At 48.0% G+C, this 27,323-nt stretch overlaps 1 protein-coding gene across 1 annotated transcript in view; it reads right to left on the bottom strand.

Moving 5' to 3' along the window:
* NAGLU (N-acetyl-alpha-glucosaminidase) overlaps nucleotides 1-27,323 on the bottom strand; it is a 111,853-nt gene that overhangs the window by 57,289 nt on the left and 27,241 nt on the right. The window contains exon 2 of the mRNA XM_063960021.1: nucleotides 8,184-8,331. Coding sequence (XP_063816091.1) covers nucleotides 8,184-8,331 — 148 coding nt within the window. The remainder of the gene's footprint in view (nucleotides 1-8,183; nucleotides 8,332-27,323) is intronic.

The following is a 27,323-nucleotide window of genomic DNA, read 5'->3' as shown; positions in this document are numbered from 1 at the left end:
TTTGTTGCCCATCCTGACTAGTCTCCCAGTACCTGCCGCTAAAAAACATCCCCAAAGCATGCTGCTGCCACCACCATGCTTTACTGTAAGGATGGTATTGGCCTGGTGATGAGTGGTGCCTGGTTTCCTCCAAACATGACACCTGGCATTCACACCAAAGAGTTCAATCTTTGTCTCATCAGACCAGAGAATTTTGTCTGAGAGTCCTTCAGGTGCATTTTGGCAATTTGCAGGCAGCTGCCATGTGCTTTTTACTAAGGAGTGGCTTCCGTCTGCCACTCTACCATACAGGCCTGATTGGTGGATTGCTGCAGAGATGGTTGTCCTTCTGGAAGGTTCTCCTCTCTCCACAGAGGAATGCTGTAGCTCTGACAGAGTGACCATCGGGTTCTTGGTCACCTCCTTGACTAGGGCCCTTCTCCCCCTATCGCCCAGTTTAGATGGGCGGCCAGTTCTAGGAAGAGTCCTGGTGGTTCCGAACTTCTTCCATTTATGGATGATGGAGGCCACTGTGCTCACTGGGACCTTCAAAGTAGCAGATATTTTTCTGTACCCTTCCCCAGATTTGTGCCTCAAGACAATCCTGTCTCAGAGGTCTACAGACAATTCCTTTGACTTCATGCTTGGTTTGTGCTCAGACATGCACCGTCAAGTGTGGGACCTTATATAGACAGGTGTGCGCCTTTTCAAATCATGTCCAATCAACTGAATTTACCACAGGTGGACTCCAATTAAGCTGTAGGAACATCTCAAGGATGATCAGTGAGAACAGGATGCACCTGAGCTCAATTTTGAGCTTTATGGCAAAGGCTGTGAAAACTTATGTACCTGTGATTTCTTAGTTTTTGATTTTTAATAAATTTGCAAAAATCTCACAAAAAACTTTTCACGTTGTCATTATGCGGTATTGTGTGTAGAATTTGGAGGGAAAAAATAGAAATGTAATACCTACCGGTAATTCATTTTCTCATAGTCCGTAGTAGATACTGGGGAGTAGTAGATTACCATGGGTCCACTGGAGCCTGGCACTTTAAGAAGTTAATAGTGTGCGCTAGCTCCTCCCCTCTATGCCCCTCCTAGCAGACTCAGTCTAGGAAACTGTGCCCGAGGAGACGGACATACTTCGAACGAAGGATATAAAACACAAAGCGGTGAGGTAACGAACCAACACACATTAACAAAGAAAGCAGAGCTAACCATAACAAAGGAAAGCAACACTAACTATAGAAGGATATCAACACTAACCAAACATGGAACAGGGAAAGCAACGGCAAACCCAACCAAGAACACTTACCACCAGGTATGCAGGAAACGAAGCACTGAGGCGGGCGTACAGTATCCACTACGGGCTATGAGGAAAGGAATTACCGGTAGGTATTAAATTTCTATTTTCTCTAACATCCTAGTGGATACTGGGGAATAGTAGATTACCATGGGGACGTCCCAAAGCTCCCAGAACGGGTGGGAGAGTGCCGAGACCCCTGTAAAACCGCCTAACCAAACTGAAGGTCATCCTTGGCCAAGGTGCCGAACCTGTAGAACTTAACGAACGTGTTCGGACCAGACCAAGTAGCTGCCCGACACAACTGTAAGGCCAAGACACCCTGGGCAGCCGCCCAGAAAGAACCCATCAACCTTGAGGAGTGTGCCTGAATAGAACTCGGCAGCGGTAGAGCTGCTGAAGTATAGGCCTGCTGGATAGTCAATTTGAGCCAACAAGCAATGGACTGCTTAGAGGCAGGGCGACCAATTTTTGTAGCATCATAAAGAACGAAAAGAGAGTCAGACTTCCTGTGGCGAGCAGTCCTTTTAATGTAAATCCTCAAAGCCCTCACTACATCCAGTGACTTTGGAGCAACGGAAGTATCGGATAATACTGGAACCACAAATTGGTTGATTTACGTGAAAGGCCGACACTACTTTCGGCAAAAGCTGTGGGCGAGTTCTGAGTTCAACCCTATCCTCGTGAAATATCAAATACGGGCTCTTACAGGACAATTCCAACACCCGTCGAGCAGAAGCCAAGGCCAGAAACATAAGTCTTCCACGTTAGGTATTTTAAGTACACCCTATGCAAGGGTTCAAACCAATCCGACTGGAGAAAAGGTCAAGAACACATTGAGGTCCCACGGAGCCGTGGGAGGAACAAAGGGTAGTTGAATGTGCATAACCCCCTTTACAAAGGTCTGTACTTCAGGAAGTACCGCCAGTTGTTTCTGGAAGAAGATAGAGAGCCGAAATTTGAACCTTAATGGAGCCTAAACGTAGGCCCTTATCCACGGCTGCCTGCAGGAACAGTAGAAAACGGCCCAGACGAAATTACACAGGGGAATATTTTCTACCCTTGCACCAAGAAATGTATTTCTTCCAAATACGGTGGTAATGTTTGTTTGTAACCACCTTACGGGCCTGAATCACAGGACACAACCTTGGAAGGAAGACCCTTCCTGGTTAAAATCTCCCTCTCAGCTTCCAGGCTGTCAAACGTAGCTGCTGTAAGTCTGGATAGAAGAACGGTCCTTGTTGAAGAAGGTCCTCGAGAAGAGGCAGAGGCCAGGGTTCCTCCAACTACAAGGTCAGGAGGTCCGCATACCATGCCCGTCGAGGCCAATCCGGGGAAATGAGAATTGCCTGAACTCTTTCCTTTTTGAGTCATTTTAGAACTCTTGGAATGAGAGGAATTGGAGGAAACAAATAAACAAACTGGTAAGTCCACGGCATCGTCAGAGCATCTACCGCAACCGCCTGCGGATCAGGTCTGTCTGTGGACAACCCCACTGGTGAACAAGTTGTTGAAACACCTGAGGGTGGAGACAGCATTCCCCCAGATGGAGGTCGTGCCTGCTTAGGAAGTCCGCTTCCCAGTTGTCCACTCCTGGAATGTAAACCGCTGAGATGGTCCTTGTGTTGGCTTTCGCCCAGAGGAGTATTCTTTACAGCTCTCGCATTGCGCCCTGCTTCTTGTTCCTCCCTGTCGGTTGATGTACGCTACTTCCGTGGCGTTGTCCGACTGCACCTGAATGGCCTGATTCCGAAGGAGGCATGAGGCATGTGCTAGAGCATTGTAAATTGCTCTGAGTTCCAGGATGTTGACTGGAAGAGCAGATTCCTGAAACGATCATGTCCCCTGGAACTGCACCCCTTGGGTCACAACCCCCCAACCCTGGAGGCTGGCATCCGTTGTCAACAGCGTCCACGACTGGGTGTTGAAACTCCGACCCTCCACCAGATGGGAGGCTTGTAGGCACCATAGCAGGGATATCCATGCTTTCGGAGACAGGGTTATATGCTGATGCATGTGTAGGTGGATCCTGACCATTTGTCCAGCAAATCCACATGGAACCTGCCGTAATGGATCGCCTCGTAGAAGGCCACCACCTTGAATGCAAAGATGAATTGAGACCACGCAAAGGTTTCAGCACCAAACGGACCATAGACTAAATAGTGAAAGGCTTGTCCATTGGAAGGTAAACCTTCTGAGACACCGTATCCAGGATCATCCCCAGGAAGTGAAATTTCTGAGACGGTTCCAGGTGATATTTCTGGAAATTGAGAATCCATCCATGATCCGTAAGCAGACGAGTAGTCAAGTCGATACTGTGCAGCAGCTGTTCCCTGGACACCGCCTTTATCAGGAGATCGTTCAGGTATGGGATTATATGGACACCCATTATGCGCAATTGTAGCATCATCTCCGCAATGACCTTTGTGAATACCCTTGGGACTGTAGAGGGACCAAAGGGTAAGGCCTAAAATTGGAAATGCTGGTCCAGTACCGCGAACTTGAGGAACGCTTGGTGAGGGGGCCAAATTGGGCTATGTAGGTATGTGTTCTTGATATCCAGGGACACCAGAAACTCCACCTCCTCCAGATTTGCTACCACTGCTCTTGAATTTGAACACTCGAAGAAAAGGGTTCAGTAATTTGAGGTTCAAGATCGGTCATACAGACCCATCTGGCTTCGGAACTACAAAGAGACTTGAGTAAAAACCCCTTTGTGCACAGCTGAGGAGGTACTGGAACAGTAACTCCTGTAGAAAGCAGTTTTTGCACTGCCTCCTGTAAGGAAACGCTTGCTACCGGTGAAGCTGGTAAACCTGACCTGAAGAATCTGAGAGGAGGGAGTTCCTGGAATTCCACCCGGTATCCTTGGGATATGAGGTCCCTCACCCAAGGATCCCGACAGGACTCCTCCCATATGTGGGCAAAGTGTTGAAGGTGAGCACCTACCTGAAAGTCGCCTTTCTGCTGGGGCCAACCGTCACGTGGAGGGCTTTGTGGAAGAGGATCCAGAGGTCTGGTCTGCAGTTCCAGCAGCCGCTGGTTTTTATGGGACTTACCGCAAGTTCCTCTAGCAGCACTGGAGGCACCTCTGGCTTTGCCTCCGAATCTGGCCACCCGAAAGGACTGCAGGGAGGTCCCATGATAGGGACGTCTAGCAGGTTGTGGGGCAGACGGCAGATATGTATATTTACCTGCAGTTGCCCGAGATAACCACTTGTTCAGTTCTTCCCCAAACAAGGCATCAGCTGTAAAAGGAAGGTTCTCAACCCCTTTTTTAGAATAAGCATCTACTGACCATTGTCGCAGCCACAGGGCTCTACGAGCCGATACAGCCATAGCAGTGGTACAGCCGTTAATGATAGTTCCTTAACAGCCCCATTCAATTTGCAACATCTTGGATATGTTGTAGTAATGTAACTATCTCGTCCTGAGGTAGTGTAAGTAGCCCTTTCAGAATCTCATCAGACCATTTTACCATGGCTCTAGAAATCCAGCCGCATACTATGGTAGGGCATTGGGCTACACCCGCTGCAGTGTAAATTGATTTAAGAGTGGTTTCAATCTTGGGATCAGCTGGGTCTTTAAGAGAAATGGCCCCAGGTTCAGGTAAAACAATCTTACGTGACAGCGTGGACAGAGGTATCCACTGTCGGCGGGATTTCCCAGATTTTGATATCCTCTGTAGGGAAAGGAAATGAATTTAGCACCCATTTAGGGGTAATAATTTTTGTGTCAGGATTTATCCATGCTGCCTTAGCCAGGGAATCTAATTCCTTAGAAACCAGGAAGGTTGCAGAGGACTTTGGTTTCACATTAAAAAACTCCTCCTCTGTCTGTTCTGCTTCCTTATCTGGGATATTGAGCACCTCTCTAATAGCATAAATGAGGGCCTCAACTCCTGGGGACAGGTAATGATACTAGTCCACCCCAGCATCTCCTTCATCAAACTATGGTAGTTCCGAATCAGTCAGATTGCAATAATTGTGGGAGAGTGTGTTTATGAGAAACCAACAGTGGGGGCTGAGGTGCCCTCCTGTGGTCGGGAGCAGCTAACATGAAAGTGTCCATAGACCGTTTCAGGGTTCGCCTTTCTTGTTTAGTCGTAGCCATCTCTGAATTAATACTTGTAATCATAGTTTTAAATAATTCCATCCACTCAGGTTCCTGCACATTACTACCCTGTGAAGGTAGTGAGCATTGGGTACACATTAGGGACCCCTGTGAAGAAGGTGTAAACCTAGCCTTGCATAAAGTACACACAGATTTATTTGCAGACATGCTTGAGCAGAAAACACACAGATTAGTATGAAACAGTGTGCAGTATTAGGGAGATGGTTATCCAAGACTACCCTGAATGGAGGATTGGGACCAGCACACCCCACCACAGGCCGAGCAGCTCCCCGCTAATTTTCCACACAGCGGTATAACCGCTGACTATGTGCTCCCCCCTTCACTATAACCCCTTGGTACCAGTTACAATGGTGATTCAGTGGGTCCTGTGGAGGAGCAGTCTCTGCAAGAAGCCTAGTCAAATCAGCAGCAGCAGGAAATGGCACAGTTTAGCCTCTGGTCCTGCTCTCCAGGAAGCCCCACACCCATAATGGCGCACGGTCCCTACAGGTTATTTATACTGGCTTACTCCGTTTGTGTGTAAAAAGAGAGTGCGCAACCCTCTTTTACTATAATGCCAGTGTGGGTACGCAGCGGGCACCGCGGCCTGTAGCCTGTAGACTAGTTGCCAACCAGTGTGCCTGAAAATAAACTAAAACAAATTTCTGAAGAAAACTCTGGAGAGCAACAGAATGCACCTGGCTCCTTGGGCACATTTTCTAAACGGAGGAGTCTGCTGGGAAGGGCATAGAGGGGAGGAGTCAGCACACACTATTAATTTCTTAAAGTGCCAGGCTCCAGTGGACCTGATCTACACCCCATGGTAATCAACTATTCCCCAGTATCCACTAGGATGTTCGAGAAAATTAATTTATTACAGTTTGGAATAAAGTCTGTAACATAACAAAATGTGGAAAAAGCAAAGCGATGTGAATACTTTCTGGATGCACTGTATTTCCACAAATAAATGTCTGCATCACTCAACTGGGCAGATTCAAATGTTGCACATGCCCCCTGCTGGCCGTCTATAGTAATGGCATATATCGCAGCTATTCAATTGTTGCTGCAATCAGACGACCATTAGCATTTTACACAGTTGATAGCTCTGGGTTTAGCCTCTCAAACAGGAGGGAAGAGAGTTTGAGTGGTCTCGAAACTGGTTATGTGGTGGAAGGGTACGCTTTGATGAACAGGTGGGTTTCCAGTGCTTGTTTGAAGCTCTGCAAGGTCAGGGAGAGAGTATGACCTTGCACTGTCCTAAATAAATATGCTTACCAATGTTTAAATAGCATTTCAGCATTTTAAAACCGAGACGTACTGTATGGGAATGGTTGCTTTCCCATACTTGTTCAGAAGATGACAAACTAGCCCTAAAATAAAGGATAAAATGAGAATACTGCTGTAAAGCACTGCTTCTCCAGATGCATACAGATCACATCACTTTGTTTTTCTGCTTCAAATTTTTACTTTTATTATGTGTTTATACTGGCCATGGAAAGAACACCGAATACCCCTTACGGTGAATACCCACTTGCCGAGAAAGTAAACGACGTTGCTCATTTTCATCCTTCCTGAACAACGTTGTTTACTTTCTCTGCACGTGTGTATGCTGGCGACGACGGGTGATGCGCAGCCCTGCAGGTCGTTAACGACCCTCGCTGTCAGCCATGCATGTAGCTCAATTTGTACTGTCGTCCAAGAGCTGCATGCAGGGCCCAGCCGTGACATGACGTCACGGAGCAATATGGTCATATCGATCAGTGTGTATGCACTGCCGCCGACCACCTGGCACGGGAGGGGGAAACACTAGGCGACGTCACTCATAGAGCACATTGCCTAGTGTGTACCCACCTTTAGGTACAACTCCATCCAATACAGACAGCATAGTGAATACATGCCAGGAAGGCCTTCTCTGTGTCAGAATGATGCCAGAAAGATTATGCAATAGCTGGCATTTAGTAAAAGTTGCAGTAGAGGATGTATTACCAATAACATAAAATTGATCAAAGTTGGGAAAATCTAATTTCCTAATTCATAAAAACATCACTTAAGAGTCTATTAGGCATTAGTTGTAGAAGTGCTATATGATTCATTTACATTACCTATGCAACTTGCCTATTACTCTGGCTCATAGACCATTATCCTATTATATGTAAAGTAGCCGAAAGTAAAGAATTAGGAGTAAGGCATTCTAGCTCAATATAAAGAAAAATCTGTTTTGGGGAGTGGAATGAAACAATTCTTTATGGTTTATAATGTACAGTAGTAAAATACAATACTTACACAATGCTGATCCGGATTCAGTATGTATTTCCGGTGGTTCCCTCGCAGGATCACTGTGCATTGGGCCCAGTGGTGACCGACACTATTCTATTCCCCATCAGGTGGCGGCGAGGACCACTACCTGAGTGGGAACTTGGGGCTGCGGTCGGATTCTGACTGCCGGTAGTCCGTTTCATGAATTCCAACAGCAGGCAAATTGACTGCATCCCTGCTGATCCACCTCATGTTCATTATTATTGTGGTACTGCCCAACTGGGAAAGCTGTTAAATACCAAGCATACTAAATATGCAATGATGTTTTAAACATCCATAAAACTTAGTAACTGCAGTCTAATAAGCCAATTATTATTTAATAATTAATATCTCAATATTTCTTATCCAGCTACAGTAGGTCCCCAAACCATCTTGGGCACACCCTCTGTGCACACAATTAAGAAACTGTACTATAAGGATTGTTGACAAGTGTCTAACACTGCAATGTAGCTAGGATAGATGAAAGTTATACCCGTTGCCATACAGCCTCCTGGCCTGTGAATGCAAGCGCCAAGTTAATTCCATTAAGTGCCATCCAGTCGATCTCTTTCTCCCATCTAGCCCAGTCCCACCACACAAATGAATAACTGGAGGTGCAGACGTTTTGGTAGTAGCGGAACCTAGAAACAGAACAGAGAAGTATGTGAGAAATTAAAGAACCAAAGTGTGTACCTACTCTCTTGCTCTTAAAAGATTCCTGAATAGACATGAAGTGTGTGTATATGTGCAGAGAAGTAGAAAAATCTGAAAAGTAGCACTGCGCAAAAGTCCAACCTCCTGCCACTCGTTTCCAAAACAAACTATTAATGCAACACCTACTTCTGTAGATTCTCAAATATGGGGTGGCTCTCTCAGACTCCAGCAAGATGAGACCAGCTTCCCACAATCTGGTCAATGCCGGTCTTTGCTGTCCATTTCCTATGCTCTGGACTGCTTGATGACATGATTTACGTTGAATGTGGTCATTGTGGGAACGGGACAGTAATCACGTCCATGTATGATGGGGTGCAAGGCCATTAAGATGTAATCACTACACCACCCCCAACTCCGATCATTGAAAGTTGTTTATTGGACCATTCCATGAAATGTCCCTTACGCGATACTAAAAAAAAGAAATAAATCTGTAGCCGTGTGCAAGTTTTCAACATAGATTACAAGTTAAATTATAGCTCTCATAGGTTCTTTTAAAAAAAAAAAAAAAAACACCCACAGATTCTTAATACAAATAGTTAAGCAGAATTATCTAGAGAAAGTTTCCTCTTTATCCTGTATGTGACATACGTTTGCCCTATTTCATAACCACCTCTATGTACAACTGGATACTTCTTAATCTATTACATAAATGGCTAACAGAGTGCTGCCAGTATGATTTGAACTATCACTAAGTGTTCAGAAAAACTTCAATTGAAAGTGTGATTGCGTAGTGTGGCATGTGCCCAGCTAGTGTGGGTAATATACACTGTATGCTGGTCAATGTGGGATGGTAGAGTGTTTTCAGGGGTTGGCAACGTATACTGGTCATTGAAGCTGTGCAGCCTGAAAAAACAGCCTCTGGAAATTTCAATGTTGACAGCTATATGAATAGCAGAAGTCTTTTTTTTTGGGGGGGGGGGGGGGGGGGCGGGGGGTTTATTTAAAATTCTGACATAAAATGTTTGTTGAAATAAAGTTAGATTTCACAGTTAGTTGTTAAAAAATAAATCCCCAAAACTCTGATCTTAAATTATTTTTTAACATCGAAATTGAAGTTACACTGTAGGGACAGTTAAACGTTTTGTGTTTTCCCCCCCCCCCTTAGATCTATATTAAGGATTTGAAACATTTAAAATGAATTCTGCAGAAAAGATTTCTAAGTTTTTTTAACTAGGAGAAATGAGGTATGTAGGTTTAGGTTTCGAAAATTCAAGTGTTTTTTTTTAAATCTTTTAAATAGGCACTCTTATTATATATTTAAGAAAAAAGCAGTAAGTGTAGAGACTGATCAAAACATCAGGACTAAATAAGTACTAATTGGAAAGAAAGATGCAGGATGATTTGGTTCCAAAAGATAGACATAAAGGTGTTATCTGCATTATGCTTGCATTGCATTTCACGGTGAGTGACATTGTACATTATATTTATTACTAGTAAAACCACCAGAATCTAAAATAAAACCACCAAAAATCTTTGTTGAGAATGAATTAAGCAAACTTACCCACTGGCATTTTCATTAGACATTTTTAGGAGGGTTTTTAGCATTGCCTGTAGGCTTCCCTGTATATTTCCCCGAGTATGGGTCCTTGGGTCGACAACTTAGGTCGACCGTCATTAGGTCAACTACTGAAGGTCGACATGGGCATTAAGTCGACATGTACTGGGTAGGTGAAAAGGTCAACATGAATTTATGGACTTTTTTGTGTGTTTTCTTCGTAAAGTGACGTGGAACCCCAATTAGTGCAGTGTGTCCCCTCGCATTCGGGCAAGGTTACCATTCCCAACTGTAGTCCACGTGGATCGTAAAGTATGAAAAAATAAGAATTTACTCACCGGTAATTCTATTTCTCGTAGTCCGTAGTGGATGCTGGGAACTCCGTAAGGACCATGGGGAATAGCGGGCTCCGAAGGAGGCTGGGCACTCTAGAAAGATCTTAGACTACCTGGTGTGCACTGGCTCCTCCCACTATGACCCTCCTCCAAGCCTCAGTTAGGTACTGTGCCCGGACGAGCGTACACAATAAGGAAGGATTTTGAATCCCGGGTAAGACTCATACCAGCCACACCAATCACACCGTACAACTCGTGATATGAAACACAGTTAACAGTATGAAACAATAGAGCCTCTCAACAGATGGCTCAACAATAACCCGATTTAGTTAACCATAACTATGTACAAGTATTGCAGATAAACCGCACTTGGGATGGGCGCCCAGCATCCACTACGGACTACGAGAAATAGAATTACCGGTGAGTAAATTCTTATTTTCTCTAACGTCCTAGTGGATGCTGGGAACTCCGTAAGGACCATGGGGATTATACCAAAGCTCCCAAACGGGCGGGAGAGTGCGGATGACTCTGCAGCACTGAATGAGAGAACTCCAGGTCCTCCTCAGCCAGGGTATCAAATTTGTAGAATTTTGCAAACGTGTTTGCCCCTGACCAAGTAGCTGCTCGGCAAAGTTGTAAAGCCGAGACCTCTCGGGCAGCCGCCCAAGATGAGCCCACCTTCCTTGTGGAATGGGCATTGACAGATTTTGGCTGTGGCAGGCCTGCCACAGTATGTGCAAGCTGAATTGTACTACAAATCCAACGAGCAATAGTCTGCTTAGAAGCAGGAGCACCCAGCTTGTTAGGTGCATATAGGATAAACAGCGAGTCAGATTTTCTGACTCTAGCCGTTCTGGAAACATATTTTCAGTGCCCTGACAACGTCTAGCAACTTGGAGTCCTCCAAGTCCCTAGTAGCCTAGGCACCACAATAGGCTGGTTCAGGTGAAACGCTGACACCACCTTTGGGAGAAACTGGGGACGAGTCCTCAATTCTGCCCTATCCATATGGAAAATCAAATAAGGGCTTTTACAAGACAAAGCCGCCAACTTTGATACTCGCCTGGCAGAAGCCAAGGCCAATAACATAACCACCTTCCACGTGAGATATTTCAGATCCACGGTTTTTAGTGGTTCAAACCAATGTGATTTTAAGAAACTCAACACCACGTTGAGATCCCAAGGTGCCACAGGAGGCACAAACGGGGGCTGACTCTGCAGCACTCCTTTTATAAATGTCTGAACTTCAGGTACTGAAGCTAGTTCTTTTTGAAAGAAAATCGACAGAGCCGAGATCTGTACCTTAATGGAACCCAATTTAAGGCCCATAGTCACTCCTGCTTGCAGGAAATGCAGAAATCGACCTAGTTGAAATTCCTCTGTTGGGGCCCTTTCGGCCTCACACCATGCAACATATTTTCGCCATATGCGGTGATAATGAGTTGCTGTAACCTCTTTCCTGGCTTTAGTAAGCGTAGGAATGACTTCCTCCGGAATGCCCTTTTCCTTCAGGATCCGGCGTTCAACCGCCATGCCGACAAACGCAGCTGCGGTAAGTCTTGGAACAGACAGGGCCCCTGCTGCCGCAGGTCCTGTCTGAGTGGCAGAGGCCATGGGTCCTCTGATATAAATTCTTGAAGTTCTGGGTACCAAGCTCTTCTTGGCCATCCACGAGTATCGTTCTTACTCCTCGCCTTCTTATTATTCTCAGTACCTTTGGTATGAGAGGCAGAGGGGAGAACACATAAACCGACTGGTACACCCACGGTGTTACCAGAGCGTCCATAGCTATCGCCTGAGGGTCCCTTGACCTGGTGCAATATCTTTTATAGCTTTTTGTTGAGGCGGGACGCCATCATGTCCACCTGTGGCCTTTCCCAATGGTGTACAATCCTATTGGAAGACTTCTGGAGGAAGTCCCCATTCTCCCGGGTGGAGGTCGTGTCTGTTGAGAAGATCTGCTTCCCAGTTGTCCACTCCGGGAATGAACACTGCTGACAGTGCTAACACATGATTTTCCGCCTATCGGAGAATCCTTGTGGCTTCTGCCATCGCCATCCTGCTTCTTGTGCTGCCCTGTTGGTTTACATGGGCGACTGCCGTGATGTTGTCTGATTGGATCAGTACCGGCTGGTTTTGAAGCAGAGGCCTTGCCGGCCTCAGGGCATTGTAAATGGCCCTCAGGTCCAGAATATTTATGTGTAGGGAAATAACCTGACTTGACCAAAGTCCCTGGAAATTTCTTCCCTGTGTGACTGCCTCCCAGCCTCAAAGGCTGGAATCCATGGTCACTAGGACCTAGTCCTGTATGCCGAACCTGCGGCCCTCTTGAAGATGGGCACTCTGCAGCCACCACAGTAGAGATACCCTGGTCCTTGGAGACAGGGTTATCAGCCTATGCATCGGAAGATGCGATCCGGACCACTTGTCCAACAGGTCCCTCTGAAAAGTTCTTGTATGGAACCTGCCTAATGGGATTGCTTCGTAGGAAGCTACCATTTTTCCCAGGACTCGCGTGCAATGATGCACCGCTGCCTATTTTGGCTTCAGGAGGTCTCTGACTAGAGATGACAACTCCTTGGCTTTCTCCTCCGGGAGAAACACTATTTCTGGTTTATGTCCAGAACCATCCCCAGGAACAGTAGACGTGTCATAGGAACCAGCTGTGACTTTGGACTGTTTAGAATCCAACCATGCTGTTGTAGCACTTTCCAAAATAGTGCTACCCCGACTACCAACTGCTCCTTGGACTTCGCCCTTATAACGAGATTGTCCAAGTACGGGATAATTACAACTCCCTTTTTTTGAAGGAGTATCAACATTTCGGCCATTACCTTGATAAAACACCCTCGGTGCCATGTACAGTCCAAACGGCAGTGTCTGGACTTGGTAATGGTAATCCTGTACCACAAATCTGAGGTACTCCTGGCGAGGATGGTAAATGGGGACATGCAGGTAAGCATCCTTGATGTCCCAGGATACCATGTAATCCCCCTCGTCCAGGCTTGGAATAACCGCCCTGAGTGATTCCATCTTGAACTTGAATTTTTGTGTTCAAGGATTTTAAATATAAAATGGGTCACACCGAACCATGCGGTTTCGGTACCCCAACCCGTGTGGAATAGTAACCCCGTCCTTGTTGAAGTAGGGGCACCTTGAGTATTACCTGCTGAGAATACCGCTTATTAATTGCCTCTAGCACAGCCTCCCTGCCTGAGGGAGTTGTCAGCAAGGCATATTTTAGGAAACGGCTGGGGGGAGACATCTCTAATTCCAGCTTGTACCCCTGAAATACTACTTGAAAGAAACAGGGATCCACCTGTGAGCGAGCCCACTAATTGCTGAAATTTTTTGAGACGGCCCCCCACCGTACCTGGCTACATCTGTGGAGCACCCGCGTCATGGTGTGGCCTCACAGGAGGCGGGGGAAGAATCTTGATTCTGGGAACAGGCTGACTGGTGCAGCTTTTTTCCCTCTACCCTTGTCTCTGTACAGAAAGGAAGCGCCATTTGACCCGCTTGCTTTTCTGAAGCCGAAAGGACTGTACCTTTGTCTGTGAGGAAACCTGAGGTAAAATTATTTCTTCCCAGCAGTTGCTGTGGATACGAGGTCCCAGAGACCATCCCCAAATAATTCCTCACCCTTATAAGGCTCTCTATGCGCTTTTTAAGTCAGCATCACCTGTCCAGTGACAGGTCTCTAATACCCTCCTGACAGAATGGACATTACATTTATTTTGGATGCCAGCCGGCAAAATATCCCTCTGTGCATCCCCCATATATAAGACGACGTCTTTAATATGTTTTTATGTTTGCCAACTAGTATCCCTGTTTGACAGGGTCACCGACCACGCTGCAGCAGCACTATCTGCAGGTCTCAGTCTAGTACCTGAGTGTGTAAATACAGACTTCAGGATAGCCTCCTGTTTTTTATCAACAGGTACCTATTAAAGTGGCCGTATCCTAAGACGGCAGTGCCACCTTTTTTGACAAACGTGTGAGCGCCTTATCCACCCTAGGGGATATCTCCCAGCGTAACTTATCCACCTGGCGGGAAAGGGTACGCCATCAGTAACTTTTTATAAATTACCAGTTTCTTAACGGGGGAACCCACGCTTTCACACACTTCATTTATTCATCTGATGGGGGAAACAAAACACTGCCTGTTTTTTCTCCCCAAACCTAAAACCCATTTTTAGAGGTGCTTGGGTTAAAGTCAGAAATGTATAACACATTTTTTATTGCCGGGATCACGTCACGGATGTTCCTAGTGGATTGTGTATATGTCTCCACCTTGTCGACACTGGAGTCAGACTCCGTGTCGCCATCTGTGTCTGCCATCTGAGAGAGCGGGCGTTTTTGAGCCCCTGATGGCCTTTGAGACGCCTGGGCAGGCGCGGGCTGCGAAGCCGGCTGTCCCACAGCTGTTACGTCATCCACCCTTTTATGCAAGGAGTTGACACTGTCGGTTAATACCTTTCACCTATCCATCCACTCTGGTGTCGGCCCCACAGGGGGCGACATCACATATATCGGCCTCTGTTCTGTCACCATATAAGCCTCCTCATTCAACATGTCGACACAGCCGTACCGACACACCGCAGACACACAGGGAATGCTCTAAACGAGGACAGGACCCACAAAAGCCCTTTGGGGGGACAGAGTAAGAGTATGCCAGCACACACCAGAGCGCTATATATATACAGGGACTAACTGAGTTATGTCCCTAATAGCTTTTATATAATATACTGTATACAGTGCCAAATTTAATGCCCCCCCCTCTCTTTTCCCTCTTACTGTGCAGGGAAGAGCCAGGGAGCTTCCCTCCAGCCGAGCTGTGAGAGAAAAATGGCGCCAGTGTGCTGAGGAGATAGGCTCCGCCCCTTTTTCGCGGCCTATTCTCCCGTTTTTTATGGAATTCTGGCAGGGGTATTTACCTCATATATAGCCCCTGGGGCCATATATTGAGGTATTTTAGCCAGCCAAGGTGTTTTTATTGCTGCCTCAGGGCGCCCCCCCCAGCGCCCTGCACCCTCAGTGACCGGAGTGTGAAGTGTGTGAGAGGAGCAATGGCGCACAGCTGCAGTGCTGTGCGCTACCTTGGTGAAGACAGAGTCTTCATGCCGCCGATTTTCCGGACCATCTTCTTGCTTCTGGCTCTGTAAGGGGGACGGCGGCGCGGCTCCGGGACCGAACATCAAGGCTGGGCCTGCGGTCGATCCCTCTGGAGCTAATGGTGTCCAGTAGCCTAAGAAGCCCAATCCGGCTGCAAGCAGGCGAGTTCGCTTCTTCTCCCCTTAGTCCCTCGCTGCAGTGAGCCTGTTGCCAGCAGGTCTCACTGAAAATAACAAATTCTAAGACTATAACTTTCTAAGAGCTCAGGAGAGCCCCTAGTGTGCATCCAACCTCGGCCGGGCACGAAATCTAACTGAGGCTTGGAGGAGGGTCATAGTGGGAGGAGCCAGTGCACACCAGGTAGTCTAAGATCTTTCTAGAGTGCCCAGCCTCCTTCGGAGCCCGCTATTCCCCATGGTCCTTACGGAGTTCCCAGCATCCACTAGGACGTTAGAGAAAGTAAAAAAAATTAAGAAAAAAAAAAGTGACTTCCAGTGGGCCAAGCATGGCTGCATTTTATCTGGGCTCTGGACATCAACATTTCAACTTGCCTGTAACAGGGAATTTTCGGACCAATTTCCCCCCTCCAAGTTGATTATAGCAGTGCCGCAACATTAAGAAGTGGTTTGTTTCTGTTGTCTGGTCTGGAGTCCGTTTCTCTGCCGGAGTCAAGCCTGCAAAGCACAGGCATATATGACCGCGCCCCCCCCCCCCATATCTTGGGCATGAAAAGCTGGGAGATGCCTGGAGCCTCTCCTGCTGTCACTGACATCTCTGCCTTGCCTGTCTTTCCCTGCATCAGAGATTGTTAAGCTACCTGAGAGCAAGACAGTGTACAGCTGTCTCACAGGTCCACTGCGCTTGGACAATCTTTTTAAAAGGACTTGTGAACCGCCTACAGCTTGCGCTCTACGGACCTCCCTGCTGTTTACATCTCCGAGGTGGGTGCGCTCCTGCACTCCTCTCCAGGTCTCGGTCTTTTAGTGCTGCAACTTACAGGTACTGGACTTGCCCTAGTAACGTTTCTACTTTTGTCTTGTTGCTATATATTGTGGCAGCTACCACCACAATTCAAACACCATGACCATTCACGGATCTCCCCAGTCGTGTACTAGCTACCCTCCACGCTATTTTCTACTCACTCAGTTTCAGCACTATCTGGCATGGTGTGTGTGGATGCTGAATTTATTACTCACTTTGCAATAGAATTGAGTAACATCCTCCTATCCTACTTAGACGATCGATTTTATCATCTGCTGTCTCCTATAAGCCTTACTACAGAATTACATAATATTCCCTCTGATGCTGTCGCTCCCTTGGATGACTCCGAAATGGATGTCCCTCCCGTGACAGCGGTAACTGTATCCGTCACCTTGAATCCTCTGCATATTAAGGGAGATGATCTCCTGAATACTCCATCATCTCTACAAGACCATGTACATTCCAGTTTCTGGACGGACTCGGATTCATTGTTTGCGAGAACGGATGGTTTGGAGCCTATTCCCTGCCCAGCACAGGTCCCGACCTGTACTCCTATTTTGAACTCACCCAGACTTCCATACTGTGATACTGCTTCCCCCCCTGAGACGCAACTGATTAACGTCTGTAACCCTGCATTTAACATTTTTCGTTCTTGGTGAAAACACTCAGATATTGGAATGTTGATATTGTTTGCCCGGCAAAATGTCTTACTACCCGTTAAGTATAATTCATCTCTCTCTCAGGGTCTTTTAGGGGCCGTCACCTAAACAGATAACCAAATATTTATGTTATTTTGCTTCTACTCTGACAGACCCATTTTTACGACCCTGACTTTAGCATTTGACAAATAACATTCCAGACTGGTTTGCTCGTGCATTTCTTTTCATTTTAGCTCTTAATATCCCACTCCCCCCACCCCCCTTCTTATTCCTGTTTTTGTTTAACTACTAGTCCATAATAACCAGTTTGTTCGTTCGTAGATTCTCTCTAATTAATGCCTGGTTATGTTTTTGTTTCCTTGTTGTATTATCACAGTCAAAAAGACAAAAATCAATGTTTGTCAGACCGTGAGCTATGGTTGCAGCTCCCGTTCCCCTAGCTAAAGTTTGGAAAATGTAGAAAAGTTGAAGGTTTGAGGTTTTGCATCACTTAAGTTAACTCATACTAAACAAAATTGTTCCTTTAATCTTTTTTCTCTTATATACAAATACTTGTTGTTAAATTGGACCTGCTGTGTTCCTTATGGTATATACAGTATAAGCTGCTTGTTGTACACATTGAAGTATTATGCCTGTTATTTTATTCTTGAGTATGTATATGATCTACTTGTGGAATATATAACTTGTATTGATGCAAGTGCCTCAATAAAAAATATATTAAATAAAGAAAAAAATATATGTGAAAAACGAATGTCGACCTTTTGACCTGTCGACCTAGTACGTCGCCCTAATGACCATGTCAACCTTCAGTGGTTGACCTTATAACTGTCGACCTGAGTTGTGTCGACCTAACGACTGTATCCCATTTCCCTGCAGTAAGGACCTACAAAAATGGTACAAATAGCTTTCCAAGACAACTCAACCACAATGCTAAAAACACTCCTTGGCAGCACAAAAAAAACATGGTTACTGTCATGCCCATTTACATGCATCAAAATACACATAAAGAGTAATTAAAACTCCAGTGATTATGAGCAACTGGTTTGGTGTGCTCTATGTCTGCGATTATTATTATCATCATCATTATTACTGATAATAATAATAAGAAGAATTTACTCACCGGTAATTCTATTTCTCGTAGTCCGTAGTGGATGCTGGGGACTCCGTAAGGACCATGGGGAATAGACGGGCTCCGCAGGAGACTGGGCACTCTAAAGAAAGATTCAGTACTATCTGGTGTGCACTGGCTCCTCCCTCTATGCCCCTCCTCCAGACCTCAGTTAGGGAAACTGTGCCCGGAAGAGCTGACACTACAAGGAAAGGATTTGGAATCCAGGGTAAGACTCATACCAGCCACACCGTATAACTTGTGATAACCATACCCAGTTAACAGTATGAACAACAACTGAGCCTCAATCAACAGATGGCTCATAACAATAACCCTTTAGTAAGCAATAACTATATACACGTATTGCAGAAGAAGTCCGCACTTGGGACGGGCGCCCAGCACCCACTACGGACTACGAGAAATAGAATTACCGGTGAGTAAATTCTTATTTTCTCTGACGTCCTAGTGGATGCTGGGGACTCCGTAAGGACCATGGGGATTATACCAAAGCTCCCAAACGGGCGGGAGAGTACGGACGACTCTGCAGCACCGAATGAGCAAACTCAAGGTCCTCCTCTGCCAGGGTATCAAACTTGTAGAACTTAGCAAATGTGTTTGAACCCGACCAAGTAGCAGCTCGGCAAAGCTGTAAAGCCGAGACCCCTCGGGCAGCCGCCCAAGAAGAGCCCACCTTCCTTGTGGAATGGGCTTTTACCGATTTTGGATGCGGCAATCCAGCCGCAGAGTGAGCCAGCTGAATCGTGCTACAGAACCAGCGAGCAATAGTCTGCTTCGAAGCAGGAGCGCCAACCTTGTTGGCTGCATACAGAATAAACAGCGAGTCAGACTTTCGGACTCCCGCCGTTCTGGAAACATACATTTTCAAAGCCCGGACTACGTCCAGCAACTTGGAATCCTCCAAGTCCCTAGTAGCCGCAGGCTCCACAATAGGTTGGTTCAAATGAAACGATGATACCACCTTAGGGAGAAATTGGGGACGAGTCCTCAATTCTGCCCTGTCTATATGGAAGATCAGATAGGGGCTTTTACATGACAAAGCCGCCAATTCTGACACGCCTAGCCGAAGCTAAGGCCAATAGCATGACCACTTTCCACGTGAGATATTTTAGCTCCACGGTCTTAAGTGGCTCAAACCAGTGGGATTTCAGGAAATCCAACACAACGTTAAGATCCCAAGGTGCCACTGGTGGCACAAAAGAAGGCTGAATATGCAGCACTCCCTTTACAAACGTCTGAACCTCAGGCAGTGAAGCCAGTTCTTTTTGAAAGAAAATGGATAGGGCCGAGATCTGAACCTTTATGGACCCTAATTTGAGGCCCATAGTCACACCTGACTGTAGGAAATGCAGAAAACGACCCAACTGGAAGTCCTCTGTAGGGGCCTTACTGGCCTCACACCAAGCAACATATTTCCGCCATATGCGGTGATAATGCTTTGCTGTCACATCCTTCCTAGCTCTTATCAGCGTAGGAATTACTTCATCCGGTATACCCTTTTCCGCTAGGATCCGGCGTTCAACCGCCATGCCGTCAAACGCAGCCGCGGTAAGTCTTGGAACAGACAGGGCCCCTGCTGCAACGGGTGGTCTTCTGTTTGCCGGCGGTCGGGCTCCCGGCGCTCAGTATACCGGCGCCGGGAGCCCGACAGCCGGCATACAGACACTTATTTTCCCTCGTGGGGGTCCACGACCCCCATAGAGGGAGAATAAAATAGTGTGGCGCGCGTAGCGCGCCACCGTGCCCGTAGCGTGGCGAGCGCAGCGAGCCCGCAAGGGGCTCATTTGCGCTCGCCAAGCCGGCGGTCGGGCTCCCGGCGCCGGGATGCTGGTCGCCGGGAGCCCGACCGCCGGCCAGCCGTAGTGAACCCGCTGCAACAGGTCCTGTCTGAGAGGCAGAGGCCATGGGTCCTCTGTGACCATCTCTTGAAGTTCTGGGTACCAAGTCCTTCTTGGCCAATCCGGAACAATGAGTATTGTTCTCACTCCTCTTTTTCTTACTATTCTCAGTACCTTGTGTATGAGAGGAAGAGGAGGAAACACATATACCGACTGGAACACCCACGGAGTTACCAGTGCGTCCACAGCTATCGCCTGAGGGTCCCTTGACCTGGCGCAATATTTTTTTAGCTTTTTGTTTAGGCGGGACGCCATCATGTCCACCTGTGGCCGTTCCCACCGATTTGCAATCTGCTCGAAGACTTCTTGATGAAGTCCCCACTCTCCCGGGTGGAGGTCGTGCCTGCTGAGGAAGTCTGCTTCCCAGTTGTCCACTCCCGGAATGAACACTGCTGACAGTGCTTGTACGTGATTCTCCGCCCAACGAAGAATCCTTGTGGCTTCCGCCATCGCCACCCTGCTTCTTGTGCCGCCCTGTCGGTTTACATGGGCGACTGCCGTGATGTTGTCTGACTGAATCAGCACTTGTTGGTCTCGAAGCAGGGGCTCCGCTTGACTCAGGGCGTTGTATATGGCCCTTAATTCCAGTATGTTTATGTGCAGACGAGTCTCCTGACTTGACCACAGCCCCCTGGAAGTTTCTTCCCTGAGTGACTGCCCCCCATCCGCGGAGGCTTGCATCCGTGGTCACCAGGACCCAGTCCTGTATGCCGAACCTGCGGCCCTCGAGAAGATGAGCACTCTGCAGCCACCACAGAAAAGACACCCTGGCCCTCGGGGACAGGGCGATCAGCCGATGCATCTGAAGATGCGATCTGGACCACTTGTCCAACAGATCCCACTGAAAGATCCTGGCATGGAACCTGCCGAAAGGAATGGCTTCGTATGACGCTACCATCTTTCCCAGGACTCGCGTGCAGTGATGCACCGACACCTGCTTTGGTTTCAGGAGATCCCTGACCATGGTCACTAACTCCTGAGCCTTCTCCTCCGGGAGAAATACCTTCTTCTGTTCTGTGTCCAGAATCATGCCCAGGAAGGGCAGACGCGTCGTAGGAATCAGCTGCGACTTTGGAATATTCAGAATCCAGCCGTGCCGTAGCAACACTTCCTGAGAGTGCGCTACGCTGACCAACAACTGCTCTCTGGACCTCGCCTTTATGAGGAGATCGTCCAAGTACGGGATAACTAACTCCTTGCTTCCGGAGAAGTACCATCATCTCCGCCATTACCTTGGTAAAGACTCTCGGTGCCGTGGATAGACTAAAAACGGCAACGTCTGGAATTGGTAATGACAGTCCTGTACCACAAACCTGAGGTACTCCTGGTGAGGCGGATAAATGGGGACATGCAAGTACGCATCTTTGATGTCCAGAGATACCATAAAATCCCCCTCTTCCAGGCTGGCAATGACCGCTCTACGCGATTCCATTTTGAACCTGAACTTTTTCATGTAAATGTTCAAGGATTTTAAATTTAGAATGGGTCTTACCGAACCGTCCGGTTTCGGTACCACAAACAGTGTGGAATAGTAACCCCTTCCCTGCTGAAGAGGGGGTACCATTATTATCACTTGCTGGAGGTACAGCTTGTGAATAGCCGTCAGGACTATCTCCCTCCCCGTGGGAGAAGCTGGCAAGGCGGATTTTAGGTAACGGTGAGGGGGCGTCACTTCGAATTCCAGCTTGTATCCCTGAGATACAATTTGTGTAGCCCAAGGATCCACTTGTGAGCGCACCCACTGGTTGCAGAAATGTCGGAGACGCACCCCCACCGCTCCTGGCTCCGCCTGTGGAGCCCCAGCGTCATGCGGTGGACTTAGTGGAAGCAGGGGAGGACTTTTGTTCCTGAGTACTGGCTGCATGGTGCAGCTTCTTTCCTCTACCCCTGCCTCTGGCAAGAAAGGATGCACCTCTGACTCTCTTGCTTTTTTGAGAACGAAAGGACTGCATTTGGTAATACGGTGCTTTCTTAGGCTGTGAGGAAACCTGTGGCAAGAAAGTAGACTTTCCAGCTGTCGCTGTGGATACGAGGTCTGAGAGACCGTCTCCAAACAATTGCTCACCCTTATAAGGCAAAACCTCCATGTGTTTTTTTAGAGTCGGCATCCCCTGTCCATGGCCGAGTCCATAAGACCCTCCTGGCAGAAATGGACATTGCATTTATTCGAGAGCCCAGCAGGCAAATGTCCCTCTGCGCATCCCGCATATATAAGACGACGTCTTTAATATGGCTAAGTGTTAGCAATACGGTATCCCTGTCCAGGGTATCCAACCCCTCTGACAGAGTATCTGTCCATGCTGCAACAGCACTGCACATCCAAGCTGAAGCAATAGCCGGTCTCGGTAGAGTACCAGAGTGTGTATACACAGACTTCAAGATACCTTCCTGCTTCCTATCCGCAGGTTCCTTTAGGGCGGTCGTATCCTGAGACGGCAGGGCCACTCTTTTAGATAAGCGCGTCAGGGCCTTGTCAACCCTAGGGGAGGATTCCCAGCGTAACCTATCCGTTGGTGGGAAAGGGTACGCCATAAGTATTCTCTTGGGAATCACCACGCTTCTTCACATAACTCATTTAATTCATGTGACGGGGGAAAAGTCACTGGCTGCTTTTTCTCCCCAAACATATTTACCCTCTTGTCAGGGACAGGGTCAGCCTCTGAAATGTGTAATACATTTTTCATTGCAATAATCATGTATCGGATGGCCTTAGTCATTTTGGGCTTTAATAGTGCCTCATCCTCGTCGACGCTGGAGTCGGACTCCGTGTCGACATCTGTGTCAACCAACTGAGATAGTGGGCGTTTTTGAGACGCTGACGGCCTCTGAGGCGCCTGGGCAGGCCCGGGTTGAAAGCCCGGCTGTCCCCCGGCAGCAACATAATCAAATCTCTTATGTAATGAGTTTACATCGTCATTTAAGACCTTCCACATATCCATCCAATCAGGTGTCGGCACCGACACCACATTTATCTGCACTTGCTCCGCCTCCACGTAACCCTCCTCAACAAACATGTCGACACAGCTGTACCGACACAGCACACACACAGGGAATGCTCTGACTGAGGACAGGACCCCACAAGGTCTACGGGGAGACAGAGAAAGAGTATGCCAGCACACACCACAGCGCTATATCCAGGGATACACTACCAGAAGTGAATTTTTCCCCAATAGCTGCTGTATCAATACACCTTTTGCCTAAATTTATGTGCCCTCCCCTCTCTTTTTACCCTCTTAGTGCCAGGAGACTGCAGGGGAGAGCCTGGGGAGCGTCATTCCAGCGGAGCTGTGAAGAGAAATGGCGCTGGTGTGCTGAGGAAGAAGGCCCCGCCCCCTCAGCGGCGGGCTTCTGTCCCGCTGTTTGACTAAAAAATGGCGGGGGTTTTACACATATAGTCACAGACTGTATTATGTGTCTTTTTTATGCCAAAAGGTATTCTTATTGCTGCCCAGGGCGCCCCCCCCCAGCGCCCTGCACCCTACAGTGACCGGAGTGTGTGGTGTGCAGTGGGAGCAATGGCGCACAGCTGCGGTGCAGTGCGCTACCTTAATGAAGACCGGAGTCTTCAGCCGCCGATTTCATCACCAACTTCTGATCTTCTGGCTCTGCGAGGGGGACGGCGGCACGGCTCCGGACGACCGAGGACCTTTGCCTGTGTTCGAACCCTCTGGAGCTAATGGTGTACAGTAGCCTAAGAAGCGCCACCTAGCTGTGAACAGGTACGTTTGCTTCTCTCCCCTCGGTCCCACGTAGCAGTGAGTCTGTTGCCAGCAGATCTCACTGAAAAAAAAAACCTAATATTACTTTCTTTACTAGCAGGCTCAGGAGAGCCCACTAGGTGCATCCAGCTCTGGCCGGGCACAGATTCTAACTGAGGTCTGGAGGAGGGGCATAGAGGGAGGAGCCAGTGCACACCAGATAGTACCTAATCTTTCTTTTAGAGTGCCCAGTCTCCTGCGGAGCCCGTCTATTCCCCATGGTCCTTACGAAGTCCCCAGCATCCACTAGGACGTCAGAGAAAAGAATTTACTCACCGGTAATTCTATTTCTCGTAGTCCGTAGTGGATGCTGGGAACTCCGTAAGGACCATGGGGAATAGACGGGCTCCGCAGGAGACTGGGCACTCTTAAAGAAAGATTAGGTACTATCTGGTGTGCACTGGCTCCTCCCTCTATGCGCCTCCTCCAGACCTCAGTTAGGGAAACTGTGCCCGGAAGAGCTGACATTACAAGGAAAGGAAATTTTTAATCCAGGGTAAGACTCATACCAGCCACACCGTACAACTTGTGATAACCTTACCCAGTTAACAGTATGAACAACAACTGAGCCTCACTCAACGGATGGCTCATAACAATAACCCTTAGTTCAGCAATAACTATATACACGTATTGCAGAAAGTCCGCACTTGGGACGGGCGCCCAGCATCCACTACGGACTACGAGAAATAGAATTACCGGTGAGTAAATTCTTATTTTCTCTGACGTCCTAGTGGATGCTGGGAACTCCGTAAGGACCATGGGGATTATACCAAAGCTCCCAAACGGGCGGGAGAGTGCGGATGACTCTGCAGCACCGAATGAGCAAACACAAGGTCCTCCTCAGCCAGGGTAATCAAACTTGTAGAACTTTGCAAATGTGTTTGAACCCGACCAAGTAGCAGCTCGGCAAAGCTGTAAAGCCGAGACCCCTCGGGCAGCCGCCCAAGAAGAGCCCACCTTCCTTGTGGAATGGGCTTTCACCGATTTTGGATGCGGCAATCCAGCCGCAGAATGAGCCTGCTGAATCGTGCTACAGATCCAGCGAGCAATAGTTTGCTTTGAAGCAGGAGCACCCAGCTTGTTGGGTGCATGCAAGATAAACAGCGAGTCAGTCTTCCTGACTCCAGCCGTTCTGGAAACATATTTTCAAAGCCCTGACTACGTCCAGCAACTTGGAGTCCTCCAAGTCCCGAGTAGCCGCAGGCACCACAATAGGTTGGTTCAAATGAAACGATGACACCACCTTTGGGAGAAATTGGGGACGAGTCCTCAATTCTGCCCTGTCCATATGGAAGATCAGATATGGGCTTTTACATGACAAAGCCGCCAACTCCGACACACGCCTAGCCGATGCTAAGGCCAACAGCATGACCACTTTCCACGTGAGATACTTTAGTTCCACGGTCTTAACTGGCTCAAACCAGTGGGATTTCAGGGAATCCAACACAACGTTAAGATCCCAGGGTGCCACTGGTGGCACAAAAGGGGGCTGAATATGCAGCACACCCTTAACAAATGTCTGAACCTCAGGCAGTGAAGCCAGTTCTTTTTGAAAGAAAATGGATAGGGCCGAAATCTGGACCTTTATGGACCCCAATTTTAGGCCCATAGTCACCCCTGACTGTAGGAAGTGCAAGAAACGACCCAGTTAGAATTCCTCTGTAGGGGCCTTCCTGGCCTCACACCAAGCAACATACTTCCGCCATATACGGTGATAATGCTTTGCTGTCACGTCTTTCCTAGCCTTTATCAGCGTAGGAATAACTTTATCCAGAATGCCTTTTTCCGCTAGGATCCGGCGTTCAACCGCCATGCCGTCAAACGCAGCCGCGGTAAGTCTTGGAACAGACAGGGCCCTTGTTGCAGCAGGTCCTGTCTGAGAGGCAGAGGCCATGGGTCCTCTGTGCGCATTTCTTGCAGTTCCGGGTACCAAGTCCTTCTTGGCCAGTCCGGAACAATGAGTATTGTTCTTATTCCTCTCTTTCTTACTATTCTCACTACTTTTGGTATGAGAGGAAGAGGAGGAAACACATATACCGACTGGTACACCCACGGTGTCACTAGGGCGTCCACAGCTATCGCCTGAGGGTCCCTTGACCTGGCGCAATATCTTTTTAGCTTTTTGTTGAGGCGGGACGCCATCATGTCCACCTGTGGCAGTTCCCATCGGTTTGCAATCAGTTGGAAGACTTCTTGATGAAGTCCCCATTCTCCCGGGCGGAGGTCGTGTCTGCTGAGGAAGTCTGCTTCCCAGTTGTCCACTACCGATATGAACACTGCCGACAGTGCTTGCACGTGATTCTCCGCCCATCGCAGAATCTTTGTGGCTTCAGCCATTGCCATCCTGCTTCTTGTGCCGCCCTGGCGGTTTACATGAGCGACTGCCGTGATGTTGTCTGACTGAATCAGCACTGGCCGGTTTTGAAGCAGGGGCTCTGCTTGACTCAGGGCGTTGTAAATGGCCCTTAATTCCAGTATATTTATGTGTAGAGAAGTCTCCCGACTTGACCACAGCCCTTGGAAGTTTCTTCCCTGAGTGACTGCCCCCCATCCTCGGAGGCTGGCATCCGTGGTCACCAGGACCCAGTCCTGTATGCCGAACCTGCGGCCCTCGAGAAGGTGAGCACTCTGCAGCCACCACAGAAGAGACACCCTGGCCCTTGGGGACAGGGTGATCAGCCGATGCATCTGAAGATGCGATCCGGACCACTTGTCCAACAGATCCCACTGAAAAATCCTTGCATGGAACCTGCCGAAGGGAATGGCTTTGTATGAAGCCACCATCTTTCCCAGGACTCGCGTGCAGTGATGCACCGATACCTGTTTTGGTTTTAGGAGGTCCCTGACCAGAGATGCTAATTCCTGGGCTTTCTCCACCGGGAGAAACACCTTCTTCTGTTTTGTGTCCAGAATCATGCCCAGGAAAAGCAGACGCGTCGTAGGAATCAGCTGCGACTTTGGAACATTCAGAATCCAGCCGTGCTGTAGTAACACTTCCTGAGAGAGTGCTACGCTGATCAACAACTGCTCCCTGGACCTCGCCTTTATGAGGAGATCGTCCAAGTACGGGATAATTATAACTCCCTTCTGCCGAAGGAGTATCATCATTTCGGCCATTAACTTGGTAAATATTCTCGGTGCCGTGGACAGGCCAAACGGCAACGTCTGGAATTGGTAATGACAGTCCTGTACCACAAATCTGAGGTACTCCTGGTGAGGTGGGTAAATGGGGACATGCAAGTAAGCATCTTTGATGTCCAGCGATACCATAAAATCCCCCTCTTCCAGGTTTGCATTAACCGCTCTGAGCGATTCCATTATGAACTTGAATTTCTTTATATAAGTGTTCAAGGATTTTAAATTCAGAATGGGTCTCACCGAACCGTCCGGTTTCGGTACCACAAACATTGTGGAATAGTAACCCCTTCCCTGTTGAAGGAGGGGGACCCTGACAATCACTTGCTGGAGGTACAGCTTGTGAATTGCCGCCAGCACTACCTCCCTTTCCATGGGGGAAGCTGGCAAGGCTGATTTGAGGTAACGGCGGGTGGG

This window comes from Pseudophryne corroboree, chromosome 3 (genome assembly GCF_028390025.1).
Source record: "Pseudophryne corroboree isolate aPseCor3 chromosome 3, aPseCor3.hap2, whole genome shotgun sequence".
NCBI lineage: Eukaryota > Metazoa > Chordata > Amphibia > Anura > Myobatrachidae > Pseudophryne > Pseudophryne corroboree.
Note: the sequence above shows the minus strand (reverse complement) of the source record. Positions and strands in the feature narration are given on the sequence as shown.